The sequence below is a fragment of the Heterobasidion irregulare genome, assembly GCF_000320585.1.
Source record: "Heterobasidion irregulare TC 32-1 unplaced genomic scaffold scaffold_03, whole genome shotgun sequence".
NCBI lineage: Eukaryota > Fungi > Basidiomycota > Agaricomycetes > Russulales > Bondarzewiaceae > Heterobasidion > Heterobasidion irregulare.
Window position 1 is genome coordinate 942,199 of NW_009258199.1, and position 13,803 is coordinate 956,001.

Sequence of the window (13,803 nt, forward strand, 5' to 3'; positions counted from 1 at the left end):
GACGCGTCAGTCACGTGTTATCCGAGAACGCGTTCAGATATTGGTCTGTGACGGCAACAGAACAAGCGCCTGTTTTGTCTGCCCGAGCCGGGACCATGTAACATGGGCATCTCAGGGTACGCGACGAACATGGTATCTGACGACAAAAACCTGACCACCTGTTCATCCATAGATTGGCCCGATGGATCAATGCACCAACGACTGGCCTTGATCTTATGACTGAAAACATCTTGCGAAACCATAACGTTGGTCTACCTCTTCCGAACTTGAGCTTTCCATCGTTGAATAAAAACTTTCAAAAGGGCCAATTTCGCGGCAAATGGCAACTGGGCGTACGCACGTACCGCTCGACACTCAATGAACACAAAGCCAACGCGCCCTCGGAACGTACAATGTGTGCCCTGACCATGAGCGAGAACGTCTTTGTTCTCATCGATGATCCACATGCTCCGACGCCTGCAGATTTGGCCCTGGAATCTTCTGTGATTCCCACAAATCCTCCTCACTATCGCAACACTTTCCTCACTCTCAGCCCTCCAGGCGCTTTGGAGCAACTCCTGACGCTTCTTCATGCTCGGTGGATCCCGACAAGACAAGCCGCTTCTGGCGTTGCTCAGCAGAGACAAGCATCTGGTCAACAACTTTCTATTGAAGGTCACATCTTTGCCATCGGAAATGATTGGATTGTCCGTGCAGGGCACGTTATCCTGGCAGGCGGCACTGTGAAGGGCATGCTCTTGGAGGTATGGCGAGATACCACAATATATACATGTTTTAATCTTCTCAAAATAGGCCGAGTATCTCCCGGTTCCCGCCATGAGATCCCGCTCATCCGGCGACCCATCCGAACCCGCCCAAACTGTTGAACTCATCTCAAACCTTCTCCTCTCAGTCCTGCCGAATATCAGCGAAGCGAAAATAGTTGCTGTCACTATCAGCGATGCCCAATGGCAGGACGTCCTTTGGGATAGAGAGGCAGAAGAGAACGCAGCTCGTGAGGCAGAGAAGGAACCAAAACCCACAGACGACATATATGCCGTTGGGGATGACGACGTTTCCACTCATAGGAAAGGCGATTGGGTTGGAGTTGATAGGGACCGTAGGTCAGCCTACCTGATCATCGGCGCGCTGAAATCAGAAGGCCTTATATAACACCCGCATACGTTTTGATGCTGAGCTTTACTGGTTGCAATGAGCGAACGCAATCCTGGTTGCAAAATAATCGGGGAAGTGATACATCGTATCTAGTACAGAACACTTCTTCACGACTATGTGGGTACTTAGAACGATAAAGTGATACCGTTCCTCCTCGAGCCAAACATGTAGCTAACCGTCTGGCTGATGAACAAGCCTACCGTAATACCGATGACGACGTTGATCATGGCACTGCCGATGTCGATACCATTGTCGGCCGTCATGCCTCCCGCCTGCGAGAGACCAGACTGGATAAAGGCGGTGAGCGTTGAACACGACCATGGACAATCATCACTTACTGGCACTAAGAACAATATACCAGGAACCACAGAAGTAAACGCGGTGCCGCCCATTTTACGCGAGTAGATATTGCCTAGCATGCCGACCGTGAACGCGCCCACAGCAGATACGACTTCGGACCGATTGAAGATGTAATGATCAGCGGCTTTGTTCGTGACGTAGGAGACGCAAGCGATGATGACCATAACAGGAAACTCTTTGGTCCGGTACGGCTGTAAGTTCGCGAGCGAGAGACAGATCCCGAACAGTGGGACAGTCAAGAACTGTGTCCACCACGGTAACGGCTGAAGGTACCAAGGAAACTGAGGGTGACGGTAGCAACCTTTGATGATGTTTTCTGGTATGAAATATGGCACAGTGACGTTTGAAAAAGTAAATGTCGTCAAAGAAGCAAACCGCTCCGCCATGCTGTTGTCGGGGACGAAAGAACCACTATAAATGACAGTGCGTTGGAGAGCGGAGCCAAAAGACGCCAGTTTTCCTCTTTGGAGGGGATCGACCACGAGGTAGAGATCGGAGCCGAGCTGCAGACCAAAGCCAAGAAAGAGTGTGTAAACAAGCGCGTAGACCATTCGGACAGATCCACAGATCATAGTTCGAGATGCTATTTCGAGAGAACTGCACACTGTAGAGGAAAATCAGAGTCTGCTCGGAAACGGCTATGAAGAGTCACATACAGACGAGATACCCAGGGAGAATTGTGACGATGCTGGCGGACGAGATCGCGGTATAACAAAAGAGCTCTTTGCCAATGCTACTCAATCCCCGAGTGGTGAAGGAGATGAGAATCGTCACCGTGATACTAAAACGTTGAAGCTTCAGATGAGACAAGACAGCGAGGAAGAATGTACTTACTCGAAGACGCTAGCATATAACGAGCTATTAGACACTACCACAAGCTGTAGGGTACACAATAAGGCGGCTGCAATGGCTGCGATCCACATATCGATGAACGATCCGCCGAATGAGAGTGGGCATATCAACGCTGCGAGAATGAAGGCCAGGGTGCATCGCTGGAACGTTGAGTAGATTGGTGGCGAGTCGACGAGTTCTGTGAGCAGATCCGAGGCTTTTTTGGCGCTGATCTCGTCGTGAACCACTCGACGATAGATGTAATGGACCTTACGCAGATTTCCGAGAGCGAGGCGACCACCACACCTCACAAAATGCGTCTCGGACGTTTGTGTCCCCGCGTCGCCAAATGTGCTGACCATGAGGTTCGGTAAAAGAACGAACTCGGCTTTGACGCCGAGGACTCGGCAGGCAGCGTGGAGCTGCGACTCTATGCGATGCGATGGTGCGCCGAAGAACATTAAAGCACGACCAAGCTTGATGATGAATTGCTGACGATTGAGAAAGGCTTATTGACTTTGGTTAGAAACACACATCACAGAGTGCAATGCGCGCGAGGAACGTACAGGTCACATGTTTTTGAATCGTGATCCTCTTGATCTCCTTCCGGCGGGTCTTGTAGTCAAGCCCATGCATGCCAATCTGCCTCTTGCAGATATCCTCGAGATCCTCAGGATCGCCTCGGCGAGATTTTCGAACACCAGTGATCAGTGGATCATCCATGTCCAGACCTTCTGATTCGTTAGATATAGACGAGTCCACCCTTTGCATGCTCGGAAGGACCGTAGACGATCCCGATGGCATACTGGACAGTGCATCATCCGAGCGATCGTGTTTGCTGCGCTGAAGGGTATGCGACGCACGGTAGTGATCGAGAAGATTGAATGAAGCTGGGAAGCGACGAGATTGGGGCTGCGTCTCGGATCCCATGTCGACAGAAAAGTCATTGCTCCATGCCCGCGAGCGAGACTTTTCATCATCCTCAAAAGTGGAGTCCCGTCGGCTGCCTGGGCTATCAACGAATCCGTAAGACTGACGGCGTCCATGTCCGGCGTTGCGCGATCTCATGGCATGGGCAGGGGGAGTGGAGATCTGGGAGTGAGAGAACCTGTCCACAAAAGGCCCGTGGGGATGCGGGGAGTAGAGGGTGTCTTCATCGGAGGGCCGGCGGGGAGTACTTGGGCCAGTGTTGAAAATCGGCTGGTGGGCGGAAGAGGAGTTCATATTCGGGGTGGACTCGAACTCGAATGGGCGACGTATAGACCAGGCAGAAGCGGAATGAAAGGGACTTGCAGCGGCTGCCGGGGGCATTGATGGAGCTTGCCTTTGGACAGAGGATGGCGTATCGGGATTTTGAGTGAGAGGAGTAGAGACGGGTGAGTCTCTCAGAAATCCGGTGGAAGTGCGACGATGCACCATCGAGGGACGCTGGGGATTCGACATGGTAGACAGAGAATATGCGATCAAGTGTTTTCTTGAGACGTTCGAAAGGGTTGCTTCGAGAAAGAGGAGTTAAGTAGTCGATGAACAGATGATGTCAATTTCAGACCAGACCAGTCACATCCTCCATCCATGGTTTCAGGCTTCAGTGTATGAGATGCTCGCATCAGTCCACCAGACAAGTCAGCTTTTGACGCAAGCGATGAGATCATCCTAGCACGATGTTAGGTTTTATACCGAACCTTCCAATGGTCATTGAGCAGCATTGAGCTACACCTACGTAAAAAAAAAAAGTGAACGGTGTCATCAGCTTCTTAACCTTGCTGTACGACAGGCTCACCAGTTTCCTTATTCTGACTTATACACAGAACGACTGTCTTCTGTGTAAGGTCAGCTACGGAGACTGATTCTGACTCTGATACACGAAGCCGGTCCCGGCTTCTTCCATCGTGTGCATGCTAGCCGACGCCATATCCACGAGCAGAGCAGGGCAGATCCTCGAAGCAGGACTGCTGTCAAAGTAAATGCATCGATAACTAGGACCTCGAGGCCGCCATGTAGTCGGATCCAGGAGAAAGCGAGCTTGAGCAGAGTGTTACATCAATAAAAGGGTTACAGCCTAGTATGTACAGCATGCCGCTTGGGCATCCGCGGATGCAAAACAGGTCAGCTCTCGCGGGTGAGTAAACGGAAGCGGGAAAGTGCAGAACGCTGGGTGGGTGCAAGCACGAGGTGGTACTGTAGAGGAAGTGATACGAACAGAACAAAAGACGGAGGGAGGACCATGACATGGTTCCTGGACTGCGCCGGGCTGCAGGGCGTTCGAAGGACATCGCCTCAGGCGCTCAAAGCGCCTGAAGCCCCTCAATAACCTGTCATGGACGCTTGTCAGCTTCTCACCCCTCCTTGCCCCTCATCTTGACATGGATGATGCAAATCACAGCCCAACAGACCTTGCCCCGCCCCCACCTGCCTACGACCAGCGCGAGTTGGATCAGAAGGTCTCACAGGCCCTCGAGCAATCTCTCTCCTCAACAGACATGACACACACCATCGGCGAAGACGGCTGGCCCATCTATGATGCCTCCGCATTCGAAGTCGTCGCATCGAGCTATGAGCGGTCGACCACAGGTTCATCATCGCGGTTGCAGGAGACCGACCAGAGTTCGTGGACAAAGCGGGCCTTCCCAAGCGACTCAAAGGTCCCAAGCGCCGGCACACAGCCTCTTCGTATACGAAGACGAAAGAATCGACCGTCCAAGACCTCGCAGGACGTTATATCGCACGCAATGTCTGAAGAGAGCGCACGACCGAGCTCTCGAAGTTCTCAGCATAGCGCGGTGAATCCCGAATATTCGAGAGACAGCCCCCCTCCTCCATTCACTCCTACAGGTCCCTCTTTAGATGGTCCACCCTTTGAGGAGGTTGTCCGTTTGTCATGGAATGGACCAGACTCCCGACCTGCCTCTCCGCTGTCTACCATTGCCCATGATCACTCCCCTCGACGCGACCTCCGGGAATTTTCTCCGGAGCCCACGAGAACCCATCATCAATCACCCACACTTCTGCCCCGTAATGGGAACCGCCGAGCGAATCCTCGCCCCATCACCACTGACTATACGGCATCGCATGCAAGACATCACTCAGCCTTGTCGTCTCGTCTAGACTTCAATCCCCTGTCGGCTTATAGTAAACATCAGCTTGACCACACGGATGCACCGGCTTCCGATCCTTCACGCCAAGCTATGGCTTTCTACAAGTATGTGCGTCTTACCTGAAAGATCGATGCAGTGCTCACTATGCTTCTAGTCAAGCTGTCGCCTCCCACCTAACGGGCTCGGCGCCGGTATCGAGTCGTTCAGACTATATTCCCTCGTACGTCGTCATCCCATTTAATCACTTGCCATGACCTGACTGTTTCATAGACCAAACAAATCTCAGCTTTTCCGAGCACCTCGAGGCGCCTCACCTATGCCGCCCGGAGCTTCGGCTGGAGATGACGACATGACGTCGAGTATGCGAACCCAACGCCTACCTCGGCCAGCAACTGCGTCTAGCTCGAACTTATCGCCATATCCTCGTTCGATGCCATCACCGCCAGGAGCGAATGGGCCCTTGTCTACGTTCGATAGACAATCGCAGTACTCTACAGAGACACGGAGCGCCAATAGCGGAACGCCATGGGCGTTCAGCGAGGCGCAGATGATCAGGGATCTATATCAGGCTCGGTGACCTCGATCCTCGAAGCCTTGTGTTTGATTATGTATGTTTTGTTTTGACCCGGTTCTTTTCCACTGTATTGGCACTGCGTTGCGTCTGATCACTTTTAGCTGCTGAAGATGATGGAAACCTGTAGCTTTGCTCTGTTCTATAGCGTATCATACCAGTCTATGTTGCGTCTCGAAATCTAAAGTTAATTATACAGATCTCCTAGCTAGTGCACATACTATAGTCCTCGGAAGAAGTCATTCTTGTCCTGATATGGTAAGTCTCAGATATGTGTGCACGTGACGCGGGCGTTTCCATGGGCTGGTATAACGCTCAGCTTTAGCCGTAGAGCACTCTGTGTTACTTCACAATGGCAACCTCCAACCGCCCCTCGCTGTCTCGTTCTGCGTCCAGGCAAGATATGCAGGCAAGGTCGCACTCCAATCACGCAGAGAAGCCTGCGGACTATGTCTATTTCGACAGGACCACGGCTGGCTTTTCCGACGATGCGGTACCGCGAGCCAAAGCGGCCCAGCTCAAGCTCGAGCACTTTTACAAGGTCGCTGTCGATGCTGCGATAGAACGGAATAACAGGTCCGCGAATTCCCGCACATCGAGGTCCGGCGCTCACTGATGTGGCCCAGACGTGTTGAGCTCGAGCGCCGGCTGCAGGCAGACTCTCTTATGCCGGACGAACGGAAACAGCGGCAGCTGCTTCAGCACGGCAAAAAGGAGTCTACATTCCTGCGTCTTCGCAGGACGAAGCTTGGCTTGGACGACTTCAGGACAGTGAAGGTCATCGGAAAGGGCGCGTTCGGAGAGGTAAGTACCCTGTACTTGGCAAGCACAGGGGCTCACACTCTCGGCCCCATGCACGATAGGTCCGACTGGTCCAGAAGACCGACACAGGGAAGATCTATGCAATGAAGACGTTGAAAAAGGAGGAGATGTTGAAGAAGGATCAGGCATGCTCATTCACACATCACTCGTCGTGGTTCCCCTAATTCTCTCTGTAATAGCTTGCTCACGTCCGTGCGGAGCGTGACGTCCTGGCGGAGTCAAACTCGGCGTGGGTAGTCCAGCTGTACTACTCCTTTCAAGACCCCGCATACCTGTACCTCATCATGGAATTCCTTCCCGGTGGCGACCTCATGACCATGCTCATAAAGTACGACACATTCTCGGAGGACGTGACCCGGTTTTACATGGCAGAATGCGTGCTTGCCATCGAGGCGGTGCACAGTCTTGGCTTCATTCATCGGTGAGTTCAGATCACGGCACGTTTGCCTGTCCTGCTTATACGTACAACAGAGATATCAAGCCCGACAACATCCTGATCGACAAGGACGGCCACATCAAACTGTCCGACTTTGGCCTGTCGACCGGGTTTCACAAGAATCACGACTCGAACTATTACCAAAAATTGCTCGATCAGGCCAACGGCGCCACCTCTCCGACTTCGCAAGCGCAAGCCGCTAGAAACAGCGTCATGGTCAACGCGATCAATCTAACGATGACAAGCAAGGATCAAATTGCCACTTGGAAAGCCAACCGGCGGAAATTGGTCTGTTCGTTCCTCGTGCGATGTTCACGGGCGCCTCATGCTTTCTTTCGCAGGCGTACTCTACCGTCGGAACGCCGGATTACATCGCGCCGGAGATCTTTCTGCAGCAGGGCTATGGCAACGAGTGCGACTACTGGTCGCTGGGGGCTATCATGTTTGAGTGTCTCGTCGGATACCCTCCATTCTGTTCGGAGACCACGCACGAGACGTACCAAAAGATCATCAACTGGGAATACCACCTGGTCATCCCAGACGATGTCCACGTCAGTGAGGAGGCCGAGGATCTCGTCAGAAGGTGCGGCTCCTTCCTCTGCCTCGTCCTTTTTTGCCCCTCTCTGACCCACTCGTGCAGACTCATCACATCAGCCGACCGACGCCTGAGCGTGGAGCACATCAAGAAACACCCCTTCTTCTACGGCGTAGACTGGGAGGCCATCCGGCTGATCGACGCCCCCTTCGTCCCCCGACTTCGCTCCATCACGGACACGTCGTACTTCCCGACCGACGAGCTCGAGCAGGCCCCAGAGGAGCCCGCGGGGCCCGACAACAGCGGCGCCAACAAGGATCTGGCTTTCTTGGGGTACGTCGCCGCCGCTCTCCGCGCCCCGCGATCACGACTGACTGACGGCCGCCGCACAGGTACACGTTCAAGCGGTTTACCATCTCATCACCCGCTTTCTAATCTCTAGGCGTTCGGAAACGGCTCCGGCAGCTGGCCTGCGAAACTTAATCTGCGTGATACTCATCATATCGTGCAATGGATACTACTCACAATACCTGCTCCGGCGACGCCGGTGTCGCATAGACGCACTTACACAAGGCATGCACGACGTTACCCCTCATTTTTTTTCAACTGCCTTTGCAGTCGGTCTTTCCTATATCTAATACACAAGCGAGATCTGCGAAGCATGAGTACTAGTCAGTCAGTCGCTGGCCGTTATTGTAGAGTACAAACTGTAAATTTAAAATACACAGAAGGCGTCGACAGTCGTGTATCGTCGCCGTGAAGCACATCACCGGGTGCCGCGCGGTCGCAGCTGGGGTCGCATCTGCAGGGGTGCAACAGGCTCGGCGGTCAGTACCTCGATTCGCGCGCGCGCAGAAAACGAGCGGTGGGAGCCACGCACCATCTCTAGAAAGATCGGGAGCAGATCGGGCACCCGTTGCAGGTCGGGCGGCTTCAGCGCGTCGGCCTGCTGTCGCTTCTGCTTCTGCTTCCGCGTGCGCGCCGACGCCGACGCCGACGGCGTGCTGTGGCCCGAGTACCGCCGCGACCTCCGGTCTTCGCGCCGGGGCGTCGGCATCGGCGTCGGTAGGGGGTTCAACGATGGCGACGGTGACGGCGGCGGCCCCCGAGCCGAATATGGACCGGGGCCGGAGCGCTCGTGGTGCGAGTGCGCGCTGGACGCGCTCGGGAGTGCGGGCGCTGCCGCGGCGCCCGGGCTGGGCGGTAGCGGCTTGGAGCGCGCGGAGAGCGGGATGTGCTTCGGGAGCGGCGGGACGGGCGGCGGGGGGAGCTCGGCGCTGCGCCGCGCGGCGTCGCCGAACGTCATGGAGCGGGATTTGCGCAGGGGGAGAGAGAGCAGGCGCGGGCGCGAGCCTTTGCGGGGGAGTGGCTGCGCTTGGGGTGGTGGCTGCTGCTGTTGTTGTGGCCGCTGTCGGCCTGCGGACTGTGGGGTGTGAGGCGCGTGGGGTGTCGTCCGCGAACGCGCGAGCGCCTTTGCACGCGCGGCGCCCTCCGACCCAGACCAGTCCTCCTCACTGCTCCCGTCCTCGTCCTCATCCTCGTCCTCCTCCTCGTCCTCCTCATCCGTCTCGTACTCCGTGCTCCCCTCCCCGCTCTCGTCCGTGTCCTCCGCCGCCGCGTCCTCCGCGTCCCCGCGCATCAGCTCGCCATAGCTCAAGTCCCGCAGGACGCCCTGCATGAGCGCCTGCGCCGCCTCGTCCTCTACGCCCGCGCCGCCGCCGCCCTCCGCGCCGCCCGCGAAGCGCCGCCGGATCTTGCTCTCGTACGCGATCTTGAGCTTGTAGTGGTACAGCGCTACGGCGTCCACCTCCGCCAGCACGGCGGCGCGCTCGGGGCCGGTGTGCGGGAGTAGAAACTCGAGGCTGACGGGCGCGCCGAGGCCCTCGCGGATAACGGCGAGGAAGAGCTCGATCCAGCGCATGAGGTCATTGAACAAGCTCTCGCCCTTGGAGTGCACCTTGTGCACGAAGTGGTAAAAGGACTGCTCGTGCCGCTGGATGAGGTCGATGAACGTCTGGACCGTCTGCTGCGGGTCGGTCTGGCTCACTGTGAGGTAAAAAGAAAGCGTCGGAGCGCGTAAGGCGGTGACCTGAGGTAAAAAGAACACGGCAACGTACGCTCTTCTGCGGATTCGACGGTGCGGATGAGATCGTTGATGAAGTTCTGCAGGTCGCCGAGCGAGTCGGCGATGCTCGCGGCTCGATATACCTGCGCCAAAGGGGCATAGAAGATCGTGATGATGTCTTTCAACAGCTCCGCCGTTACGCCCTGTGATGCAGGACCGGATGGTCAGGCGACCCCAACAGCTGGGGAAGCGCACGGCGAAGACTGACCTCGAATATGAGGGCGATGAGCTGCTCCTTCTCGCGCAGCCGCGCGTAGAGCTTGGCGAGGATGCTCAGATCCTCGAAGAGCCACGCGTCCTCGTTCGGGGGGCCGTCGTCGTCGTCCGAGTCATCGAGCGAGTCGCGGTAGCGCATGTATTCTACGTGGGCGCGGTGGCCCCTGACGATGCGGTGCATCTGTGCGCGTGACAGGGCGGGATCCTCGCTGGCGCGGAGGACGGCGGCGAGGACGTGGACGTTGTCGTGCGCTGATCGGCGAGGGAGCGCGGATCGCACGTCCCAATCGAGACGGACATGGATCAAGCGGAAAATGCAAAACGTCAACGTCAGCGACCGGGGGCGGGCGAACCGACGGCGGCGGCGTACCGGCGTCGGCCTTGTACACGTCCTGGATCTCCCGCGGCGCATACACGTACTGCCGGACCTTCTCGCTGATCATCCCGTCCTCCACCTTGTCCTTCACCGCCTCGATGTCTTCCTCCAGCGCCTTGACCTCTTCGTTCAGCGAGCTCGTGAACATCCTGCCGTGGCCAGTCATCAGCATCCTAGCCACACCCCGCACCGTGCCACCACTCACCGCTGTAGCAGGCTGCGTCCCCCAAAGGGCTGAGCCAGGAACAGATCGAGCACGCCTGAACGCACGTCAATAAAAGTCACATTACTTCTCGGTGTACGGAACGCTCACTCCGTATCATCCCGACGGGGTTGCTGATCCTGAGCGCCGTCTTTAGCATAAAGTACGGCATCAATCCATGTATGCGCTTGAGCCCCGCCAGCGTCTCCGACGCGTCGTCGGCCGCGACAAAATGTTGGAACACCGTCGACGCTAGTCTGCGCCACACGGGTGAGCGCCCGCAGAGTCCACCCGGCAAAAGGCTGAGGAGACTCACGAGATGCGCGCCCACTCGAGCACGGCTTGGAAGTCAGGCGGGAGCTCGCGAACGTTTTCCGTCGTCTTGATGATCGCGAACATCTGCGTCAGCCCATCTGTCCGACATCGTCACCCGAGGCCCTGCACCACGACGAAACTCGCCGCTCACCTTTTCCCATGATGTCGCCCTTCACGCCCTTGACACTCTCCCTGAGCTTGTCCACCCGGCCCGCCACAGCGCTCGCGAAGCGCGCACGCCCGTCCTCCCTCACGCGGTCCGCCTCCTCGCGCCTCGCCGCGTCCGCGAGCTCCTCGTGGCTGAGCATCGTCGGTCCAGACGTCAAGAACGAGTGTAGCACGGGGGACGACGCAAATGCGGGCGTCGAGAGCAGCGCGTGCAGGTACGCGCGCAGCGTCAGACGGTTCTTCTCGCGCGCGAGCCGCGCGTGGGCAGACGAGGACGAGGAACTCGCGCCCCCGATGGTTGTGGTCGCGCTCTGTGGCGTGCCAGGAGAGGGCGGGGGCGAGTCGGTGCTCGCGGCGGAGAGAAGAGTCGAGGAGGGGCTGAGAGGCCAGCCGCTGGACCCGCCCGTGCTACTGCTGCTGCTGGGGACGTTGACGAACGCACGGTCCTTGGCCGGCGGCGCGCGCACGGTCTCTTCCGGGTGGGCTTTACGGAGCTATGGGGGCGCATCGATCGTGAATGTCCGGGGATCGGGTGATAGACGGCGCGAAAGACGCACCTCGTCCGCGAGCGTCCGAAAGTCGCCGTACCGCCGCGAGACGTACACGTCGTGAGCTCGCGAGCGACGGGTGCGGATGATGAACTCCTGTGGGGGTGTGAGTCGACGGGGATCGAAAGCAGTGTGGCTGGAGGCAAGTATATGCGAGCGCACCTCGTGTACGCGGCTGCGTACCCGGCCCTTCTCAACGACGGTGCGAACGCAGACGATGTTCACGTCGAACACGTCCTGCATGCGGGCGAGGCGCGCACGGCGGCGACGAGCGAGGAGCTCGAGACGGTCGAGGTCAGCCTGGGCGAGACGGACGACCTCCTCGCGCTCGGCGATCTTGGTGGCGTAATTGATGAAGAGCGCGAGGCTGCGCTCGAGCTTGGCCATGATCTTCTTCTGGCTATTGTCTTCGGCGCTGCTGGAACCGGACGCAGAGTCGGGGCCATCGCCGAGTATGGAGGACGGGGAGGAGAGGTTGCGTGCGAGGACGGAGGCGACGAAGGGCTGGACCTTGTCGGGGAAGAAGTCGCGGGGGGCGGCGGCGAGGAAGGGGAAGGTGAGGACGAACTGGCGGAAGATGTAGCGGAGGAAGGGGAGGTCGAGGGCGGGTGCGCCTTGGGGGGGTGGGGAGAAGGGTGGGCCGAGGTAGGAGAGCGTGGAGAGATTCGGGAGAGCGGAGGCGGGGGAGGAGGTGATGGCGGCGAGCTCGTGGGAGAACTGGAGCTGGATCAGGGTCTTCTTGAGGTAGTGGGCGCGCACGGGGGTCAGCGTCGTGTCGGGCTCCTCCTGTGGCCGTGGCTGCTGCCGAGAGGAGGATGGAGGGCTGGGATCTTGTGTGGGCGAGGCGAGGCGGGGCTCGGGGCTGCTGGAGAGGATGGGGTAGGATATGGGGTCGACGAGGTCGACGATGACGGTGGGGGTCGTGGCCTGTGTGGCGAGGGCATCGAGAGTGTGCATGGGAGAGGCGAGCGTGCGTACGTCGAGCGGGAGCGGGGGACGCTAGAGAAATAGGAGCAGCAGCGCGAGGAACTGCAAGCAACGACGTAATGCGACCCGAAAGCGGTCAGGCACGCTCTCCGATTCAGATCAATTGCTAACCTAAACACAAGACAAGACCAAGAGCTTCCACTACAGCTAGACATACACAGGATATGCGCAAACACACAGAGCGGTCAAAAAATACAGAACATATCACGCGGCAGATCACTCCTCTCTCTCGTCAAGGCACTCCGATGAAGCGTCCCTCTACTGCACCGGCGCCTGCTGCTGCGGTTATGGGACATAGACTCTCGCGCCCTGAAATGTCCGTCCATTTTCGTCGAGCAGTCTTTTGAGGCGGCCCGCGACGCCCCGCACGCCCTCGCGCGAGTCGTGCAGATCTCTCCAGCTGCCGGCGACGGTCCAGCACTCGGAGCAGGCCTTGGAGGCGGCGTTGACCGTGTCGAGCTCGAGCTCGCCGCGGGCGTGGAGGGCTTCGAGGACGCTGACAAGGCGGCTGAAACCAGTGATCCATGTGGAGATGCCGTTGGCGGAGTTCATGGTGGCGTCGGTGACGAGGTAGGAGGAGGCGAGCTCGAGGCAGTGGCAGAGGACGCGCTGGTCGACGGCGGCGGACTGGTGGGTCATGTCGCCAAGGACGCCGGTGACGAAGGCGGCGTAGTTGGTCGGGGGGCGCATGGATGTCTCTGCAGACTGATGGATGGGACGGGGAGAGAGGCGAGGGGCGTGAGTCGGCGCGGGCGAGGCGGGGGGGTGCGTGGGCGTGGGCGGACGCGTACCTCTGGGTCTGGGTCCATCACGTCGGGGTGACCATGTATGAGCTCTGGAGGGAGTGCGGGAGAGCGGTGCTGGAACGCGTGTGTGAACAGGCGAGCGATGAATGGACAAGGAACGGCTGACCTAGAGACTCGGCAGAGGGGGAGGGCGGGGAGGTGCATGCATGCAGGGACGGAAAGGAGCCTTTATGGGACGGAGGCGTGTTCCGCCCAAAACACCGGGATGGACGGTTCGGGGGATGGGAGGCATGGGATGAGTCTGCGATCGCGTTG

At 57.9% G+C, this 13,803-nt stretch overlaps 6 protein-coding genes across 6 annotated transcripts; 3 read left to right on the forward strand and 3 right to left on the reverse strand.

The window, feature by feature from the left end:
- Nucleotides 1-173: 173 nt before the first annotated feature.
- Nucleotides 174-1,152, forward strand: HETIRDRAFT_312496 (uncharacterized protein; the record flags this gene model as incomplete). Its single annotated transcript, XM_009545360.1, has 3 exons — nucleotides 174-245; nucleotides 303-743; nucleotides 793-1,152. Coding segments are annotated over 3 exons (873 nt in total), but the record flags the coding sequence as incomplete, so codon positions are not given.
- A 128-nt stretch (nucleotides 1,153-1,280) lies between these two features.
- On the reverse strand, nucleotides 1,281-2,708 carry HETIRDRAFT_47486 (uncharacterized protein; the record flags this gene model as incomplete). Its single annotated transcript, XM_009544917.1, has 5 exons — nucleotides 1,281-1,442; nucleotides 1,494-1,816; nucleotides 1,928-2,119; nucleotides 2,172-2,296; nucleotides 2,350-2,708. 5 exons carry the CDS (start codon nucleotides 2,706-2,708, stop codon nucleotides 1,281-1,283), a joined length of 1,161 nt encoding a protein of 386 aa, XP_009543212.1.
- A 1,990-nt stretch (nucleotides 2,709-4,698) lies between these two features.
- HETIRDRAFT_408199 (uncharacterized protein) lies at nucleotides 4,699-6,263 on the forward strand. The gene is made up of 3 exons (XM_009545361.1): nucleotides 4,699-5,545; nucleotides 5,596-5,661; nucleotides 5,712-6,263. The coding sequence occupies exons 1-3, from the start codon at nucleotides 4,710-4,712 to the stop codon at nucleotides 6,016-6,018; spliced, it is 1,209 nt and encodes a 402-aa protein (XP_009543656.1). The 5' UTR covers nucleotides 4,699-4,709; the 3' UTR covers nucleotides 6,019-6,263.
- Nucleotides 6,264-6,415: 152 nt separating this feature from the next.
- Nucleotides 6,416-8,564, forward strand: HETIRDRAFT_155248 (uncharacterized protein; the record flags this gene model as incomplete). Its single annotated transcript, XM_009545362.1, has 8 exons — nucleotides 6,416-6,588; nucleotides 6,639-6,816; nucleotides 6,876-6,959; nucleotides 7,014-7,255; nucleotides 7,306-7,558; nucleotides 7,612-7,853; nucleotides 7,911-8,138; nucleotides 8,198-8,564. The coding sequence occupies 8 exons, from the start codon at nucleotides 6,416-6,418 to the stop codon at nucleotides 8,238-8,240; spliced, it is 1,443 nt and encodes a 480-aa protein (XP_009543657.1). The 3' UTR covers nucleotides 8,241-8,564.
- Nucleotides 8,565-8,679: 115 nt separating this feature from the next.
- On the reverse strand, nucleotides 8,680-12,601 carry HETIRDRAFT_235512 (uncharacterized protein; the record flags this gene model as incomplete). The annotated part of the gene is made up of 13 exons (XM_009545363.1): nucleotides 8,680-8,772; nucleotides 8,928-9,082; nucleotides 9,321-9,851; nucleotides 9,923-10,073; nucleotides 10,139-10,398; nucleotides 10,517-10,671; nucleotides 10,728-10,782; nucleotides 10,836-10,981; nucleotides 11,041-11,137; nucleotides 11,191-11,585; nucleotides 11,646-11,701; nucleotides 11,765-11,851; nucleotides 11,918-12,601. Coding segments are annotated over 13 exons (2,865 nt in total), but the record flags the coding sequence as incomplete, so codon positions are not given.
- A 262-nt stretch (nucleotides 12,602-12,863) lies between these two features.
- Nucleotides 12,864-13,432, reverse strand: HETIRDRAFT_472277 (uncharacterized protein; the record flags this gene model as incomplete). The annotated part of the gene is made up of 1 exon (XM_009545364.1): nucleotides 12,864-13,432. One exon carries the CDS (start codon nucleotides 13,430-13,432, stop codon nucleotides 13,028-13,030), a length of 405 nt encoding a protein of 134 aa, XP_009543659.1. The 3' UTR covers nucleotides 12,864-13,027.
- Between the last annotated feature and the right edge of the window lie 371 nt (nucleotides 13,433-13,803).

What these genes read in the sequence shown, in the direction of transcription:
- HETIRDRAFT_408199 (XM_009545361.1), top strand. Translation starts at nt 4,710, where the DNA reads ATGGATGATGCAAATCACAGCCCAACAGACCTTGCCCCGCCCCCACCT. An exon ending in CAAGCTATGGCTTTCTACAA is followed by an intron (nt 5,546 to 5,595) that starts GTATGTGCGTCT and finishes CTATGCTTCTAG; the next exon opens with TCAAGCTGTCGCCTCCCACC. An exon ending in CGTTCAGACTATATTCCCTC is followed by an intron (nt 5,662 to 5,711) that starts GTACGTCGTCAT and finishes ACTGTTTCATAG; the next exon opens with ACCAAACAAATCTCAGCTTT.